The sequence below is a fragment of the Crinia signifera genome, chromosome 6 (genome assembly GCF_055691185.1).
Source record: "Crinia signifera chromosome 6, ASM5569118v1, whole genome shotgun sequence".
NCBI lineage: Eukaryota > Metazoa > Chordata > Amphibia > Anura > Myobatrachidae > Crinia > Crinia signifera.
Window position 1 is genome coordinate 114846680 of NC_139222.1, and position 16381 is coordinate 114863060.

The 16381-nt window shown below is 45.3% G+C and overlaps 1 protein-coding gene across 2 annotated transcripts in view; it reads right to left on the minus strand.

Annotated features, from left to right (window-relative positions):
• Positions 1-16381, minus strand: part of GNAS (GNAS complex locus) — a 225658-nt gene that overhangs the window by 70742 nt on the left and 138535 nt on the right. The window contains exon 1 of one of the 2 annotated variants that reach the window (XM_083146860.1): positions 14979-16077. The exons of the other annotated variant lie outside the window; for it this stretch is intronic. Within the exon in view, the coding sequence (XP_083002986.1) occupies positions 14979-15117 (139 nt within the window). The 5' untranslated portion in view covers positions 15118-16077. Of the gene's footprint in view, positions 1-14978; positions 16078-16381 lie in introns of those variants that run through there. 2 annotated transcript variants of the gene reach the window in all.

The window sequence follows — 16381 nt, forward strand, 5'->3', positions numbered from 1 at the left end:
CATGGGTTGAAGACCCCTGCCCTAGTGGATGGTAGGGCATGAAATACCGCCTGTCGGCACAGGTCGGCTCAAAAAACAGTGAAAAAACCCCATGTCGACCTTCTGCAATGTTGACCTAGACACCGGTCAAACTTCCAGCATGTTGACCCAACAGTGTCGACCTAAGGACTGTTGACCAAATGAGCCCAACACCTGCACAGTATGCATTGGGTTAAAAAAGTATCCTCTCCGCTCTTTACTTCCTGCATGTGCCTGGTGAGATCACAAGGGAGATAGCCTATCACCCTCTGTGACCTGCTCATGACTTGTAAATACTGTTTCAGAGCCATTTACACTACAAATGGATTGGCTCTGAAACGGGTAGGACTCTGCTTTTAACCCGTTTTGGATTACAGGTATTTTAAAAACGGTAAATTCTCTCTGGACCTTTCACATTACAGCTAGAAACATTTTAAAGCCATTTAAAAATCTGCAATTTACCGTGTTATAGCTATAATGTGAAAGGAACGTTTAAAAAAAATAAAAAACAGCAATATACTGTGTTTTAGCTATAATGCGAAAGGGGTATTACAAAAACGGGTTGAAAGCAGCAAGCTAAAAATGGACATTTCTGGGACACAGACTCACATATGACGTTTTTACAGCATAAAAAGGAGGGGGTGGGTAAAAATAAGGTAAAAAAGGTAAAAATAAAGTATGCACAAGACACGGTTGAATGGTCGCTTCAAATTGTGTCTGTCGACTTTCGGGTAAAAAAAAAAAGTCAAAACCCATGACAACCTTTTCACTGTCAACCTAATGCATGTGTCAACCTAGTCCCTTGTCAACCTAGAACCCTGTCGACCTTCCTGTATGTTGACCTCATGACTGTCGAACATTTTATGGTCAAACAATCCCATTCCGTATGCACTGATGTAAAAAGTCTCTTCTCTCTGCACAGTATGCACTGGTGTAAAAAAAAGTATCTTCTCTCTTTACAGTTTGCACTGAGATGGAACTCCTTTGTGCCTGTGAGATCACAAGGGAGATAGCCTATATGTTGTTTTCACTTATGATTTGAATACACTAATTTTACTATTTGGATAGTGCCGCCTACTGTCCTTCATTCCTAAACCAGTGGACTACGTACATATATCAGCATTTCTGGAAGGCACCACGCAGTTGTGCTGGACAGTTTATATTCAGAATTCCCCTCCTGGGACTTCTTTAATGGTGCACCCCGTATCTATATATACTCCTGGATGCGAGTGTGGACCCCAAATTTATACATACTGTTATGAATACAAAAGCAGATTTACACACAACTTAATTTTTTCATGTTCACCAGTGACAGAATATGAAGGAGGCAGCCATATTATTGCACTGCATGACTGTTACCAAGTCAAAAATATAAAGGCATTTTTATAGAACACCACACAGGCATACTACACAATGGCCCTTATTCTGATTGAGTCGGACAGCCGATGTTTGGAATTTGCGCATGTGCAGAGGGGTATCTGGGCATGTGCAAACGTCTCGTATGTCTGAACACGGAGTGAGGTCCATGCAGAAAATGAACGTACGGAACCATCCGAGCGGGGGGTGGAGAGGGGCGTGAAGGGCTGTATGTGCTCATTAGCATATGCGTACGCCCCGCGTTTCATGGGTGTTCCCATGAAAAACGCTGGGTGTATGTATGGTAAGGCGGCTGTGACGCACATGTGGGGGGCGGACAACTGAAATAGCCGGATGTCAGCTGCCCGCTCATATCCCTGCATTCATAGGGAAACATATCCGAGTGGTCTGGAGCACTCGGTGCTGCCTGACCGCTCGGTCCATCATTCGATGGTCGTGACCATCGGAGGATGGGGGAGGCTCCCACAGATGGAGGAGGTTTTCACATGAAACATCCACCCGCGGTCCGTACGCTCGGCGTCTTACCACATTCGGATGGTGTGAGTGATCCGTACGGTAGGCGGGGCTAAGAACACTCGGTTCCTGTCCGAAATACGCATCCGTCCGAATCAACTAGAATAAGGGCCCATGTCCATACAGCATAAAAGAATGGCTGCCAACAATAAAGGGACACATTGGTTAATTAGTTAAGTACAGATCATATCAGAGAGGGAGTGACCTACTAGACAATGATCGGGTTTGTGTATGACATCAAATAGCAGTTATTTGTCCCATTCGGTGACCAACATCTTATACATGTATTAATTTCTGCAATATGAAATTATACACAAAACATGAATTACAAAACTATGCCCATCGGAATGATAGACCTCATTTAAATCTTAACCCATCATGTTCTAGAGATCACAAAAAAGGCAGACATGTCCCTGTTGTGAGCTATGCAGTGCTAGTTTTTAACTTTTCACACAACAAATATAATATTAAATAAAGCCCTGCACACATTAGGCGATACCAGTGACAGCGGGGACCCGGCAGCGGCGAGTTCATACACACTTGCCGCCGCTGGCAGATAGAAGCAACGTTAACAATACCATACATTAGATGAGAAAGTAAAAGATCACTCCAGTCTACATGCAAATAGTCCAGACAATAATAAAGTTACTTATTTTTGCCATAATCTTATGGTGTGTACACACGGTGAGATGTGCCGTGCAAATGCGATCCCCGATGCGATCACATCTGCACTATATAGTCAAGGCAGCCAAGACTTTCTGCCGTCCGATACGGGAGCGCGCATCGGGATCGCAAGGGTTACAACCCTTGCGATCTGCGTGCAATACCAATGCGATTCTGACTATATAGAAAGAATCGCAAGGTGATTGTACCCGTGAGTACACATTATTAGAGTATTTACAGACCTGTCCTCATAAACCCTTGCTGCAGACAAAACAAAGAGCCACTTCTTAGCACGCCAGTCTGTGTGGCAATGTTCTAGCATCGCGCGTCTATATTACAGAAAATACCCCTTATGCTGTGGACACATGGTAGAATTTTGGCTATCCATTTTGACTATATGGTCAATATAGTTTTCATCTGCATCTGATCCCAATGCGAGGCCCCACAGCATCGGTATTGCATAGCTAAGTAGACTATGAGGGCAAGTCTACTTCACTTTTGACTGTATTTGGCCTAGATTAGGTCTATTTCCAAGTGTACTAAAGAACCCGTCACATGACAGGGCAGGAGCAAGGTTGGAAGAAGGGACTCACAGGCCCTCATTGGCTCGGCACCTGTAGACTCACTTCGCTCACCTACTGGCTACTAAAGGCAACCAGTGGTGGCATGGATGGCAACATAAATCTAAGGAAAATCTTAAGTGCAGTTAACCAAAATCAGATAGTCAAAGTTGGCCATTAGCCTAAATCTCACCGTGTATGCACACCATTATTTACAACGCAATGCGACTACAATGCACAAGACTGCCAATAAATTAATGTATGACTGGTATATATGTATAGCTATAATGTAGCATCGGCAATTTTTTTTGTCTACTGTTCCGCTCCATATACAGACTCCAGCAAACACAAAATACACAAGTTTCATAGAAAATTAGTCAGTGCCAGTGTGTCCCAGTCCCATTGCGTTGCAATCAAGAAATTTTTGCCAAAAAAAAAAAAAAAAGAAGAATCAGAGGTTAGCACAGCTGTTTAGGACCTGGAGGCCTACTCATGTCAGCCTGCATAGAATAGCATATTGAGGCTACAAGTTTGAGGATCCATCATAAACAGAATGGCAGTACTTTTTTACATCAGCCACCATGACATTCTGTGAAGAAAAAATGAAAATCCCTAATTTAATTTTTTTACTCCACCTTATAAATGAAAAAAAAAAAAATCCAAGTGTGGCTAGGTGCCGTTATAAATACCTTTTCTTCCTTGACAGACACTTATCCCAAATGGGTAAATGAGGACCCTAAAGTTAGAATGACCTGAATTAATTGTCTCCATTTACCCATTTGGAAAGTCCAGAGTGCCGTAGTCACACTGCTATATTCTAGACATGGTGCACCGTGTCTCTTCTGAAGGCACCCGCCAAGTACAAGTTTTGGAAAAAGTGAGTGCCGGCACCTGTACCCACACACACACACACACACACACACACACACATCTACATTAAAAGGTCTGTATAATAATAGCCAATTTAAATATGTCCCAACTTGTTTATGAAGTCTATAAAACATAAAATTGTCTTGCATAAATTTTCATGGATTCTTGCTTGAGCCAAATCAGTTTGTACAAGTACCTAACTAATGCATTTTGTCTCAGAGTCTTCATCAGGGATGTTACTTGGGATGCAGTTAAAATCCCGGCGGTCGGGATCCCGGCGTTTTGAATCCCGACAGCCGAAATCCCGACACATTCTCCCTCCGTGGGTGTCCACGACACCCCTGGAGGGAGAATAAATTAGCGAGGCACCGGGCCCGCTGCGTGGCGAGCGCAGCGAGCCCGCAAGGGGGGGGGCGATCCATGTCCCCCCCTTGTCGGCATTTCGGCTGTCGGGATTCTGAACGCCGGGATTCAGTACTGAATCCGTGTTACTTGACTTAATACAAGATGTGATGCATTTCACTTTAAAATATGTGACAGGACTAGACGTCCAATAGGTTGAAAAATCAACAGCATCTAAAAATTGCTCCTTGTGAAAATGAAGTTGGGAGATTAACAGTTCAAATATGTTATACTTCAATTACAAGGCAATGTTTTGATACCTTATACTAAAGGTGGCCATACACCTATAGATTTACCTTCAGATCTGGCTGGTTGGATCAAAAAAAAGGTTATGGATTAGAGCAAATGACAGTTGACCATTTGCTTGGAAATCCTGGAAAACTGACAAACTGTCATTCAGAAATGACCAGATTTTTGTTCCAACTTTAGATCAATATATCCCGTGGGATATGGCGTTCATAGTAAGGTGAATAATGCAATACCTCCAAGGTCATGCACATTGCAAAAACCACCACAGATTCCTCCACTGGAGGTATCATTAAGGTCTTTAGTCCTAGTCCAACTGTCCTCACAATGACACAGTATTGCCCAACAAGATAATCTCAAAAGGTTACTGCTGGAGGAAGAAGATCAATGGACCTGACCTGTGGGTGACTGCATAACCCAATTGTCAAAGTTGGTAGAAGTGAGGGACTAGAGGGTGAATCTGGCAAAGCGAATCCTGATGGGCAGGCTAAGAATACTTACTTTCTACCCCTACCTGGATCCTCCCCCCACAGCCTAACCTTGTGATAACAGGATTGGCATCACTACAGCATCCTGTATGCATGCATGCAATAAGTTATAAATTATTTATTGTACAAAACATTGAATGTGTATTCTCACATGCTAAACATACAACTCCAGTATATAGGTTTACACCTATTATATTTTAAATCCCCCCCAATAAAAAAATTCCACAATTGTACAGTTTTAGGACAACATCTCCAGGATGCATCTTAAGGTGCCCATACACGTTACAATATTGGATACAATATTGCATCTCAGTTTTGCGATAAGATTTAGTAAAAAAAGTATGTGCAGCACATACTTTTTGTACTAGATCTCATCGCAAAACCGAGATGCGATGTGATATTGTATCCAATATTGGATACAATAATTGTAACATGTATGGGCATCTTAACAATAGGGAAAGTAATGCTAGATATTAGAAGTGATAGAGATATAAAAATAGATAGATAGAAATAAGTGCGCAAAAAACCTTTAGACCATGTAATCATCCACACATGCAACGGTTAATAATCTGTCCAACAACTTCAGTAGCACTCAGGGTCTTTATATTGGCCCGGCAGCTCCAGATCACCTGGATTCACAGGTGTACAAATTTCTAGAGAGATAAACAAGAGTGCTCCATAGTGCAGTATGAAAATGATATTTATTCTTTGAAAAGTACTTTCTTTCAGTAAAAACAGGTATATATGATGTACCACAGTGGGCGGTTCAACAACCGCAGGACAACAGCATAAACGAAGGTGTCACAGACACACTTAAAGTTGGAGTGGTTACACTCGTGGGTGCTGGTGCTTCAGACACATCAGATGGACAGACTCCATAGCTAACACACACTCTATGTACCAGCAACGTGTGTGTGTGTGTGTGTGTGTTGAGCGATCTATGCTGACCAGTGTTGTCCCCCCTCCCCCGGGTTTAACTTAACTGACATTTTTGGGAATAGCGAGTCCCCCGTCCCCCCCCCCCCGCACTCATTTAAAAAAAAAAAAAAAAAAAAAAACACACACACACACACACACACACACACACACACAGGTGCTTTAAACAATAATACACCATTGCAGGGATTAAATCAGACAGATAATTGGTATAATACATGAGCATCACAGGGATATGGTAAGCCTAACTAGAACGATTTTCATTCAACCACTAACCCAGTTTAGAGTTACTGAACCTCCTAATAGCCGAGATCCCTTCCAATCTATTCCTCTACAACATTATAGCAAGACTGCTCTCACCTCTTCACCTACCCAACCTAGATTACTTACAATACACCATAAAAGTGCTGCAATTTTAACTCTGAGTCTTCATACTCATCTCAGCCTTTTTTTTTTTGGTACTCTTTACCTAGCACGGCGCCCATCAAATGCCTTAAAAAACGGGTGCGACGCGATGGCCGCGATTTCCCATAGGGAACAATGTTAAAAGTGTGATTGGACGCGATTTTACTGTTCAATGCCTCAATGCCCGCGATTTTTCCATAGGAAACCATGTTAAATGGGCCACAGAGCCCAAATAGTCCCCCTGAAGTCTGAAATGGCCCCCACAATTGTTAACGCCACCCCACGATCAACGTGAACCTGAAGCGTGGCGAGCGCAGCGGTACGCATCCTCCGACCTTTTCATACCCCCACTATCCACGTCAGCGTGGAGTTGAGAATAGAATAGCGTGGCGAGCGCAGCGAGCCCCGCGAGGGGACGCGGATACCTTCACAGGTAAACGCGTCCCTTCGCGGGCTTCACAGGTATCCGCGTGCGCTCGCCACACTATTCTATTCTCAACTCCACGCCGACGTGGATAGTGGGGGTATGAAAAGGTCGGAGGACGCGTACCGCTGCGCTCGCCACGCTTCGGGTTCACGTTGATCGTGGGGTGGTGTTAACAATTGTGGGGGCCATTTCAGACTTCAGGGGGACTATTTGGGCTCTGTGGCCCATTTAACATGGTTTCCTATGGAAAAATCGCGGGCATTGAGGCATTGAACACTAAAATCGCGTCCAATCACACTTTTAACATTGTTCCCTATGGGAAATCGCGGGCATCGCGTCGCACCCGTTTTTTTAGTGCATGCGATGGCCGCGATTTTTTACCCCCGATGACCGCGATGGACATCGTGGGCGCCGTGCTAGGTAAAGAGTACCCTTTTTTTTAATGCTCTTATTACTTGTTTTCATAGTCGCACCTAGTCTATAGTGATCCACCTCTGATTTTATGAATGGACACAGTCTGGCAATGTAGAGCTATCTCCGCAGACCTTTCGATGGCATTAGCTGTACCGCCATAGTTTTGGTGAATGTGGGGGAACAATGGTCATTGCTCTGTATCCAGAAGTGATCATGATGCAGAAGAAGCACACCATCCACCCAACTAAACTGATCTGTACAGTTGTGCTCATGAAAAACAGATTCCTTAACCAGGACCACAAGAGTTCAGTTTAGAGACATGATGATCAGATGCGGCTAAAAAGGGAACTGAGCGCAGAAATAGTTAAGCCATTATCTCTCTATTTTTTTGCAAACCCAATTTTATCTGACTTAGTTCCAAAGGATTGGCATATACAGATGGGGCTGGCGATTTCATCGCCAGCTGCCCGAAGGGGGCGCGTGCGCCCCGTTCCGACGGAGCACCCTGCTGCCTCTCCTGTCCCCACCGGAAACCCTCTAACCCTGCCCAGCGACTGGGACGCGCATGCGTGTGCGATGCCCACGTGTCCCAGTCTGATGGAGTCCCTCTCCGCCAGCGGGGACATTCTGGCGAGCGCTGGTAATGAGAGGGGCTCCATCTGTAGCATCAGTAATCCCAATATTTAAAAAGGGAAATAAATCACACCTGGGTAACTATATACCGGTAAGTCTTACATCTATAACCAGGAAGTTAGTGGAGGGATTGCATTGAGGAATGTTTAATGAGAAATTACTATTACTGGGAACCAACATGGTTTTGTGATGGATAGGTCGTGTCAAATTAACTTCTATGAGGAAGTTATTGTAAATTTGGACCAAGGTAATTTTGCAGTAGACATGGTTTATTTCGATTTTACCAAGGCATTTGATACAGTGCCACATAAGAGGCTGATCCATAAAATGGAGTTTTGTATACGAACTAACATCTGTAATTGGGTAAGAAAAAGGCTGCAGAACAGGGAACAGAGCAGTGGTAAATGGTTCAATTTTAAACTTGGTCATAGTAGTAAGTGATGTACCTAAAGGGATTGGTGCTGGGACCAATTCTCTTTAACATATTTACGAATGACCTTCTGGATGGTTTAGCAAGCAATGTATACATTTTTGCAGATGCCATCCTGTTATGGGTCCGATTCCATAGATACGGGTGGGGAGGCAGGCAGCTGCATTTAAAATATCTTCCAGCAGGGCGGGACAGGAAGCAGCGAGAGCCGGCCAGAATATAAAAAGGGAAAAAAAAAAGGTGGGGGGGGGGGGGGGGGTTTGATATAACCCCTGTACGAAGCATTTGTAAGGACCCACCTGGAAGGGTCCATTTCAGGGCACCAACCTTAAAAAGATATTATGGAACTGGAGAGGTTCCAAAGAATGGCCACCAAATTGATTAAGGGTTTAGAGGCGTTGGACTGAGAGGAACAGTTATCCAGTCTAGGAATGTTTACATTGGGGGAAAAAAGGGCGCTCAGAGACTAGGACATGATTAATATCTATAAATACATCAAGGGCCAATACAAAGAACTGTCAGGTGCTCGGTTTACCATGAGGTCTAGGCACAGGACACATGGGCATCCCCGAAGGCTGGAGTAAAGGAGATTTCACACACAGCGAAGGAAAGGGTTCTTCACAGTGGGGGCAGTTAAGATCTGGAATTCTCTGCCAGAAAAAATGGTTGTGATGATCAATTCTCATATTTAAGGAAGGATTGGATCAAGTTTTAGCAGGCAGACATTTGGGGACACAACCATTAATTATAACGCATAGCGGGAGGTTCAGTAGGGTAAATATCATCCACGGGCAAAGGGAATGCTGGAGAAAGGATACTATAATTTTATAAATACGTTGAACTCAATGAATTTATATCTTTTTTAACCTCACAAACTAGGTTAGTATGACAGGAAGTAGGCATCTGTAGGTGGTAACCAGCCGTCATGGGAGTGCCAAGAAAAAACGCTGGGACCGTTAAGAACAACTTAATCGTGCACAAGCATTTAAGGCAGGCATGTCCAACGTTGGCCCCCCAGATGTTGTGAAACTACACATTCCAGCATGCTTTGCCACAGTTTTGCTTTTAGAGAATGCTAAACTATTATAATAACAAAGCATGCTGGGATGTGTAGTTTTAGAACATCTGGAGGGCCAACGTTGGACATGCCTGATTTAAGGGGATGGTGCGTGACATCAGCAACAAACCGGATATGTCAGTTTTCATCGCAGCCGCTGAATAAGTCTCTGACTACTCATAGCCTGTGATGACCGGTGCCCAGTGCAAAAATCATTTCATGGCGAGTGGCTTCCGAATGGTTTTGAACCTATTTGCAGCTGCGATTAGGTTTAAATAATATGCTTTATTTATAAGGCACCCAAAACACATCTAATGTAACGTGTTTTTTCAGGGCAGGGTGCTGACCACCCAGCAGAAAAGGGGAGGGGGGGGGGGGGCATGCTGCAATCTGGGGGTGTCAATAGTCACCACAGAAAAAAAAAAAAAGTTAATGTTAAGCATTGCCATGTCCCCCTGGTGTGCACCAACAACTCCTATAGTGCTCAATGGAGTGACACCCCCTGTCAGAAAGGAGACCGCATGTAGAGCAGCACACTTGCAATGCAGACACATGGCCCCAGCAGCACTGCCTACCACCAGCACCTAATGCAGCAGCAGAGGCCACTTTGCAGAAGTTCTCCCCATTAACCGAAGTATTGACACGCTGCCCAGTAAGAGGACAGTGCACACATGGGGAGCATGCACATGGCAGCCGGTTCCCACCCAGGAGCGAGCTCGACCTTACCTGTAAATTGCTGGCGATGCCGCCCAGTCTCCCAGGCTGGCTGCACAGAACTCTGTCCCAGGCCACCTCTGAGATGCTGCTGCCAGTGTGTACACGTGGTTCCCATGCTCCCCTACTCCTCAGCGTGGGGTGGGACACCTGGAAGAGCTGAGAGCTCTTCTAGGTGCCATGCTGAGGTCTCTAGTAAAGCGCACATCAGTGTGGCGCGGGGCAGCAGTCCAGGCTGGAGCGGCAGGGCGCATTCAGTAGTTTATAAAACGGGCTTAGCGGGAACACTAGAGAATATATAGATCTCGAATTAATTAGTATAAAGTAATATTTCTAGGAATAGTGTTTTCGAGCATGGTTCCTTCAACATCAATTGCATTCATGAGGGGGGGGGGGGGGGGTCTTTATGAGAGAAATTCAACAGTAATGTTCTCTCATCTGAAATCAGATGGCGGCCAACATAGGAATTCAATTGTTACTCTGTTCGGACATGTATGTAGCGTTAAGATTGACACATTTCAGCTCTCAAGCACCTGAGGTGCTAAAACTGTGTGGTTTCAGAGCCCTAACCAGGACCTTACATTACACCAGGCTCTAATTGGCAGGCACCTGGGATTCGCACCCAAGGGCACACACACTTTAACTACTCCGGACGGACCCATCATATTTGGACACTCACAAAACTACTGGATTCCCTCCATTGTGTTTGTGCTTCATACCATTAGGAGGACAAAAAAATAAAAAATGAAGTTAACAGAAGGATAAAAAAAAGGGAGTAGATCTATATAAAATTGGATTGTTAGATGTTAATCTTTATTTTGAAGACATAAAAACAAGTCTCCTTATAATTGTGACTGACTTTTTCCCACCACAGCTTTAGATGCGTTATGTTTCCCTGCATAAGAACAAAATTATTTAAGTGATAAACTAGAATACGCTTGCAAAGATACAGCATGGACAGTTATACATAACGTGGAGAAGGGGCTGTGCAAAGGGCACTAGATACTATGCCTGTTTACAAAAACTGAACAATGTTGATAGATTTTATACATATTTTCATATCCCCTTGTGCATACATTACAGAGAAAACAAAACACCTGCACGGAAATTTTTTAATGTTTGCCTTAGGGAGTGAAGCTTGAGGCTGTATGGGGCAAGTATGCTGCAATGGACAGGGGTACTCTCCATGCAGGAACAGAGTGTAAAGGAGTTTACACATGCTTCGATTTTGACAGGTTTTGGATTTGAATTTGCTTATAGAAGCAAAATCAAATCGAATGGTATTTAAAACACTTTCGATCTGCATTCGATTTGATGCGCGCTCCCGTTTTCTCTATATCAAAGAAAAATAGACTGTACAGGCAAGGAAATATCGAATTTGATCCAGTAAATCGAATGTGTACACTGTACCTTGAATGTAAATTGACTTGTATAGCGAATGCAAAAGTGCAGATCGAATGTGAAAAGCAAAGGACAAATCGAAAATGTGTGGAATAGAGAAAAATCGATACATGTGTACACACCTTAAGGACATAGGATTGGATAAGCAAATGGCTCATTGAGCAGAGGCTGCTGGCAGGAGCATCTGGGACCATGAGGAGAGCGTGGCACCAGATAGGATGTGGAAACAGTACTTACTTTTTCCCATGACAGGTCTATAGAGGCACAGTTGGGAGCAGTGACCAGCGCAGTAGGTGCTTAAGGACCAGGGCTGGGGTAGGTTGGTGAGGATGATCTCCATCTCAGGCAGGGACATGATGCATTCTACTGGTGAAAGGGACCCAACTAGGGGTGCTGCCAGGCCAGTCACAGTGAGCCTTGGCCCAGAGTGCTGTGCGCAGTCCCTGAGAGTCTCCCCACTGGAACAGCAGCAGCTGTGCCATACATGGTACCTGCAGGACTGATGGCAACCTCAGTACACCCAGGGTGACTTATGTCCTTCAAGAAAATAAGCCAAGGTTATTACTGCAGAAATATTTTTTACCCAGCAATTAAATAGGAAAACCATCATGGCTGTGGGAAAGTCACCATTTTTTACAATAGCTCTAGCAATTTTATATCCTCCTTTAGTGTGTGAATATAGTAAATACAGAATAGTCGGTTGACATAGGCAGTAACACATGATAAATACAAATTTATGGAGCGCTGATACTTGGGAAATAGCACCTACTTTTGGAGCATGTGACCAACCAGGTGGTAAAGGGTCAAAGAGGTGTATTGCTTATGTATGGCTAAAAATCACTGTGTGGGTCTATACAAAGCGATTTTTAGCCATTGCTTAGAAAACAATCCTACATAGCTGAGTGTGTAGGAGCCAGCGATGGTGGTGCACAGCCCCATGCAGTGCTATCGCTGGTAGAATGAAGAATGAGCTGGGAACATCAATAGTCATCACATGTTCTCTCACTGGAGAACACAGGTGCTGACAGCACGCTCAGCGCTACACACCGCTCTGTACCTGTGGGCGGAGCGATCTGACGGACCTAGCATTGCTCAGACCACTCAGCAAACTCGTTATGTGTGTAGGCTCTATTAGACTCTCACCATTTTTTTTTTTTAAATGCAGAACTCACCTATAGTATTAAGTCTGAGAAGAAACATTTAATGCCATGTGTGCAATCTACAAAATACCTTTATTATTTATGTATAAGCTCAGTTTCAATATAGAAAGGAGAGAACCATAACTTTCCAATACACAGCTCTGAATGCTACTTTAAACGCATTATGCACCATGGGTAATAAATATGGTCTTCTTACAAGTTACATTCATAAATGAAGCAAGTTACACTAGTGCTTTTATGTAGGAGCACTTAATGCACATAAGTAGTAGTAGCAAAATACATCAACTACTGTCTGACACATAGGGGGTAAGACAAGTTTTTGAGTTGCCCATCAGAGCAATTCAATTCTTCCCTTGATTTAGGGCCCATTGCTACTTAAGCGCCCAAATAGATTGGATTAGTTAGGTATTTGTGGCCAAACCCTGTCTAAAATCATTTTTAGTGCGCCCCAAGCCACAGACTTTCTGCATATCTTCGTGCTGCCATGAGTAGCGCAACAACTGACTTGCTTTGCATTCCCTAGTGGCAGCATTCTGCTCCAGTTTTGCATGGCGACTACACATGACGGCTGATCCAGAACTGTCCAGAAGTCAGACGCAACAGCACCCGTACTACATTCAAAGCTTAAAGTGGATAATTGCTCATATTCAGAATTGTTGCATTTCAAAGACTGGATCAATTATATCCATGCACATGGGATAAAAGGTAATTACATCTATGCAGACCCCACAGTTACGAAGACACGCTGAAAAGGCCAATTTACAACACTGTTCTGCCTTCATAAGTGCAAGTAGAGAGGTGACTAAAATGCATATATTACTAGAAAGTTTGTACTCTGTTCTGATGCATGCACAGTGCTAAAAATACACAAGACAAGCTCTATGAATGGACTTCAACTCTGTATCAGTTAACCAGGCCTATTTATCACGGGGCAATAACTTGTACAAGATTACTAAACACAACACTCTGCTTTTTGTCGGTTTACTGCACAGGTACTACCATCACCCAGTGCACAAGTGGTATTTTCCCCGGCTCACCAAAGAAGTCATGTTTTATTTACTGAGAAATTACTCTTTCCAGAACGCAGGCTTGGCCCAGTGGAAAGTCAAAGCAGTGATCCTCACAGACTAGTATAATCTTATAGGATAAAACAGCACTTTGTCGTCATGACAAGCCACTATATCTATTAGGAAATACATTTGCAATGTTTTAAAAACTATATTTTAATTCCAGGTACTTATCTGCTCACTGTGAAGGGCACCAATATCCACTAGCTTGTGACACCACGGAGGCAATTCATAACAAGAATATATTGGCCCTGCATATGCAGGTGACAGGTACTCCTCTAAAGCACAGAAACAAAATATGCTTACTATGTCTTTAGACAGCTACGCTTACACATTAATAGTAGTTGGCACAAATAGAGCATTACTGTGAATTACAGAGAACGTATTACTTTGTGTTACATGGACCATACATTAGGGAAAAATGGGAATGCCAAGACATCAATTGAAGCCATTTTAAGAGTTCCATAGAAAAACACACAGAAAGTATGGGTAAGTCAGGACCACAAACTAGAGAGAGTAACACCCAATGCAACTTTCTGTACACACCTACTTACACTAAAAATGATGTACCAAAATATCCTAGATGTATGCTAAACACAGACAGAGCTGTATACTGTACATACAACAAGCTTTAATGAACAATCTTACAATCAGCTCAGAGGTAATGTGTGAGCAGGCATTGCGTATTACTCCAGAAGGGCAACAATGCTCCAGCGGTTATTCCAGTTTAGCAACCTGAGCACTGGGAGCTCCCAAAAGACAGGCCAGCCTTCCGCTAGAAGGGAATACCTAGGTGTCATAGATAGGTGAAGCGGGGCCTCTTAAAAAAATTAAATAAAAAGAAAGAAGGGGATGGGCCAAGTAGACACTATATTACATTACAATGCACCAATATAGCATGTTTGGGGGACACCAAGCCAGTGTAGCCTATGGGGATGTCAATGACAGGAGAGTCCATCCTTACTCATGTGAGAAGAGTGCAGGCAGCAGCTGGGGTCACATCAACAGGAATATACTGTACATGAAAATGGAATCTGATAGCTGCGTGTGGTGTATGGAGGCAATAATAATAATAATGACAGGAGCAGCACAGGGGGTAACACGCCAGGTACTTATTATGGGAGAGCGAGTGAGCTGCTGTACATACATATTACACAGATATATATATGACTGGGGGGCCCCACCCTGCCCTCTCACCCAGCAGCAGCAGCCTGTGCGTGGCCCGGTACACCTGCTTGTCCTTTTGCAGCTGCTTCTCGATCTTCTTGTTGGCCTCCCGCTGCGCCTTCTCCTCGTTGCGCTGGTCCTCCGTCTTGCTGTTCCCCAGGCAGCCCATCCTGCTCCCCTGCACAGCCAGCCGCAGCCGGCGACACGTCCCAGTCAGGGCCCGCAGCCGCACCGAGCGCCCCGCCTGCCGCCGACCCGCTCACCGCCACCCGCAGGCCAGCCTCCGCCTTCAGGAAAAGCCGCACCGGACGGAGGAGGTAAAAACAAACAAGTAGGCCGCGGCCCTGCCTCCCGCACGCTAGACAACAGCCGCTGGCAGAGTGGGGGCGCCCGGGGCAGGAACTCCGCTAATCAGCCCGAGCGGTCACTCATCAGTGGCGGCGGTGCGGGGGTCACACGCCCCCGAATTAACCATTGGCGGCCCCCGGGTAGCGGCGCGGAGAGGGGAGATGTCAGGGAGCCTCCCCCTCGCCAGCTCTTCCTGTCTTAAAATGGTCGCCCGGTATCTCCTCCTCTCAGTGTCTGCTCGCAGCACGGGGGGAGCCGGGGGCACTGGGGGGAGCACCCCGCTATGTAGCGGCGGTCAGGGCAGGGCCCCCCCGCGGTGAGTGGGGTGCGGGGAGGGGGTGGAGGGCGCTGGATGTCTTAATTAGAGACCTCCGGGAACAGGACCCCCAGGTAAGAGCCCCCTGGCCCAGTGCGGCGCAGGGGAGGAGGGCAGAGGCTGTTCCCCGGGTCACGGGCAGCACACCCCGGGCCCAGTCTCTTTAATCCTCCGGGTCGGGAAAGGGAGGGGGGGGGATGATCCTGATTATTGGGGTGCCCGTGTCCCCGGTGACTTGCGATCCTCCTCCCGTGCAGGACCCCCCTCCTCTGTGCGCCGTGTCCTCCCCCCGCAGAGGGGAAGCGGGGGCCTTGGCTGTCTTCCTGGGCGGGGGGGATGTTGGGGTGCCCCGGTCCCTGCTGGGTGAAGGAGGGGTGCTGCCGCCGCTGCTGCTTGCAGTATTTTGCTCTATTTCTCACGGCTGGGAAATAAGGGCTGAGACATGGGGTGGGGCAAAGCTCACACTGCACTCTGGGAACTGGGATTCACATGATGTGATGAGACGTCAGGACCTGTACCCGCACCAGGCGCCCTCTTCAAACTCGCAGCAGCCTACATCACACACACACATATAAATATATATTATACACACACGGCAGCATCATCTCTGCCATTGTACACACAAGTCTCCCAGTGCGACAATTGGAACTATATACATGTGTGCACAAAATACCCTCTTTGAATTTCAGTACAGTACACATACACCACCCCCCTTACTATATCTATACTGCATATAGAACATTCTCCCCTTCTTACACACAGGTCCCTA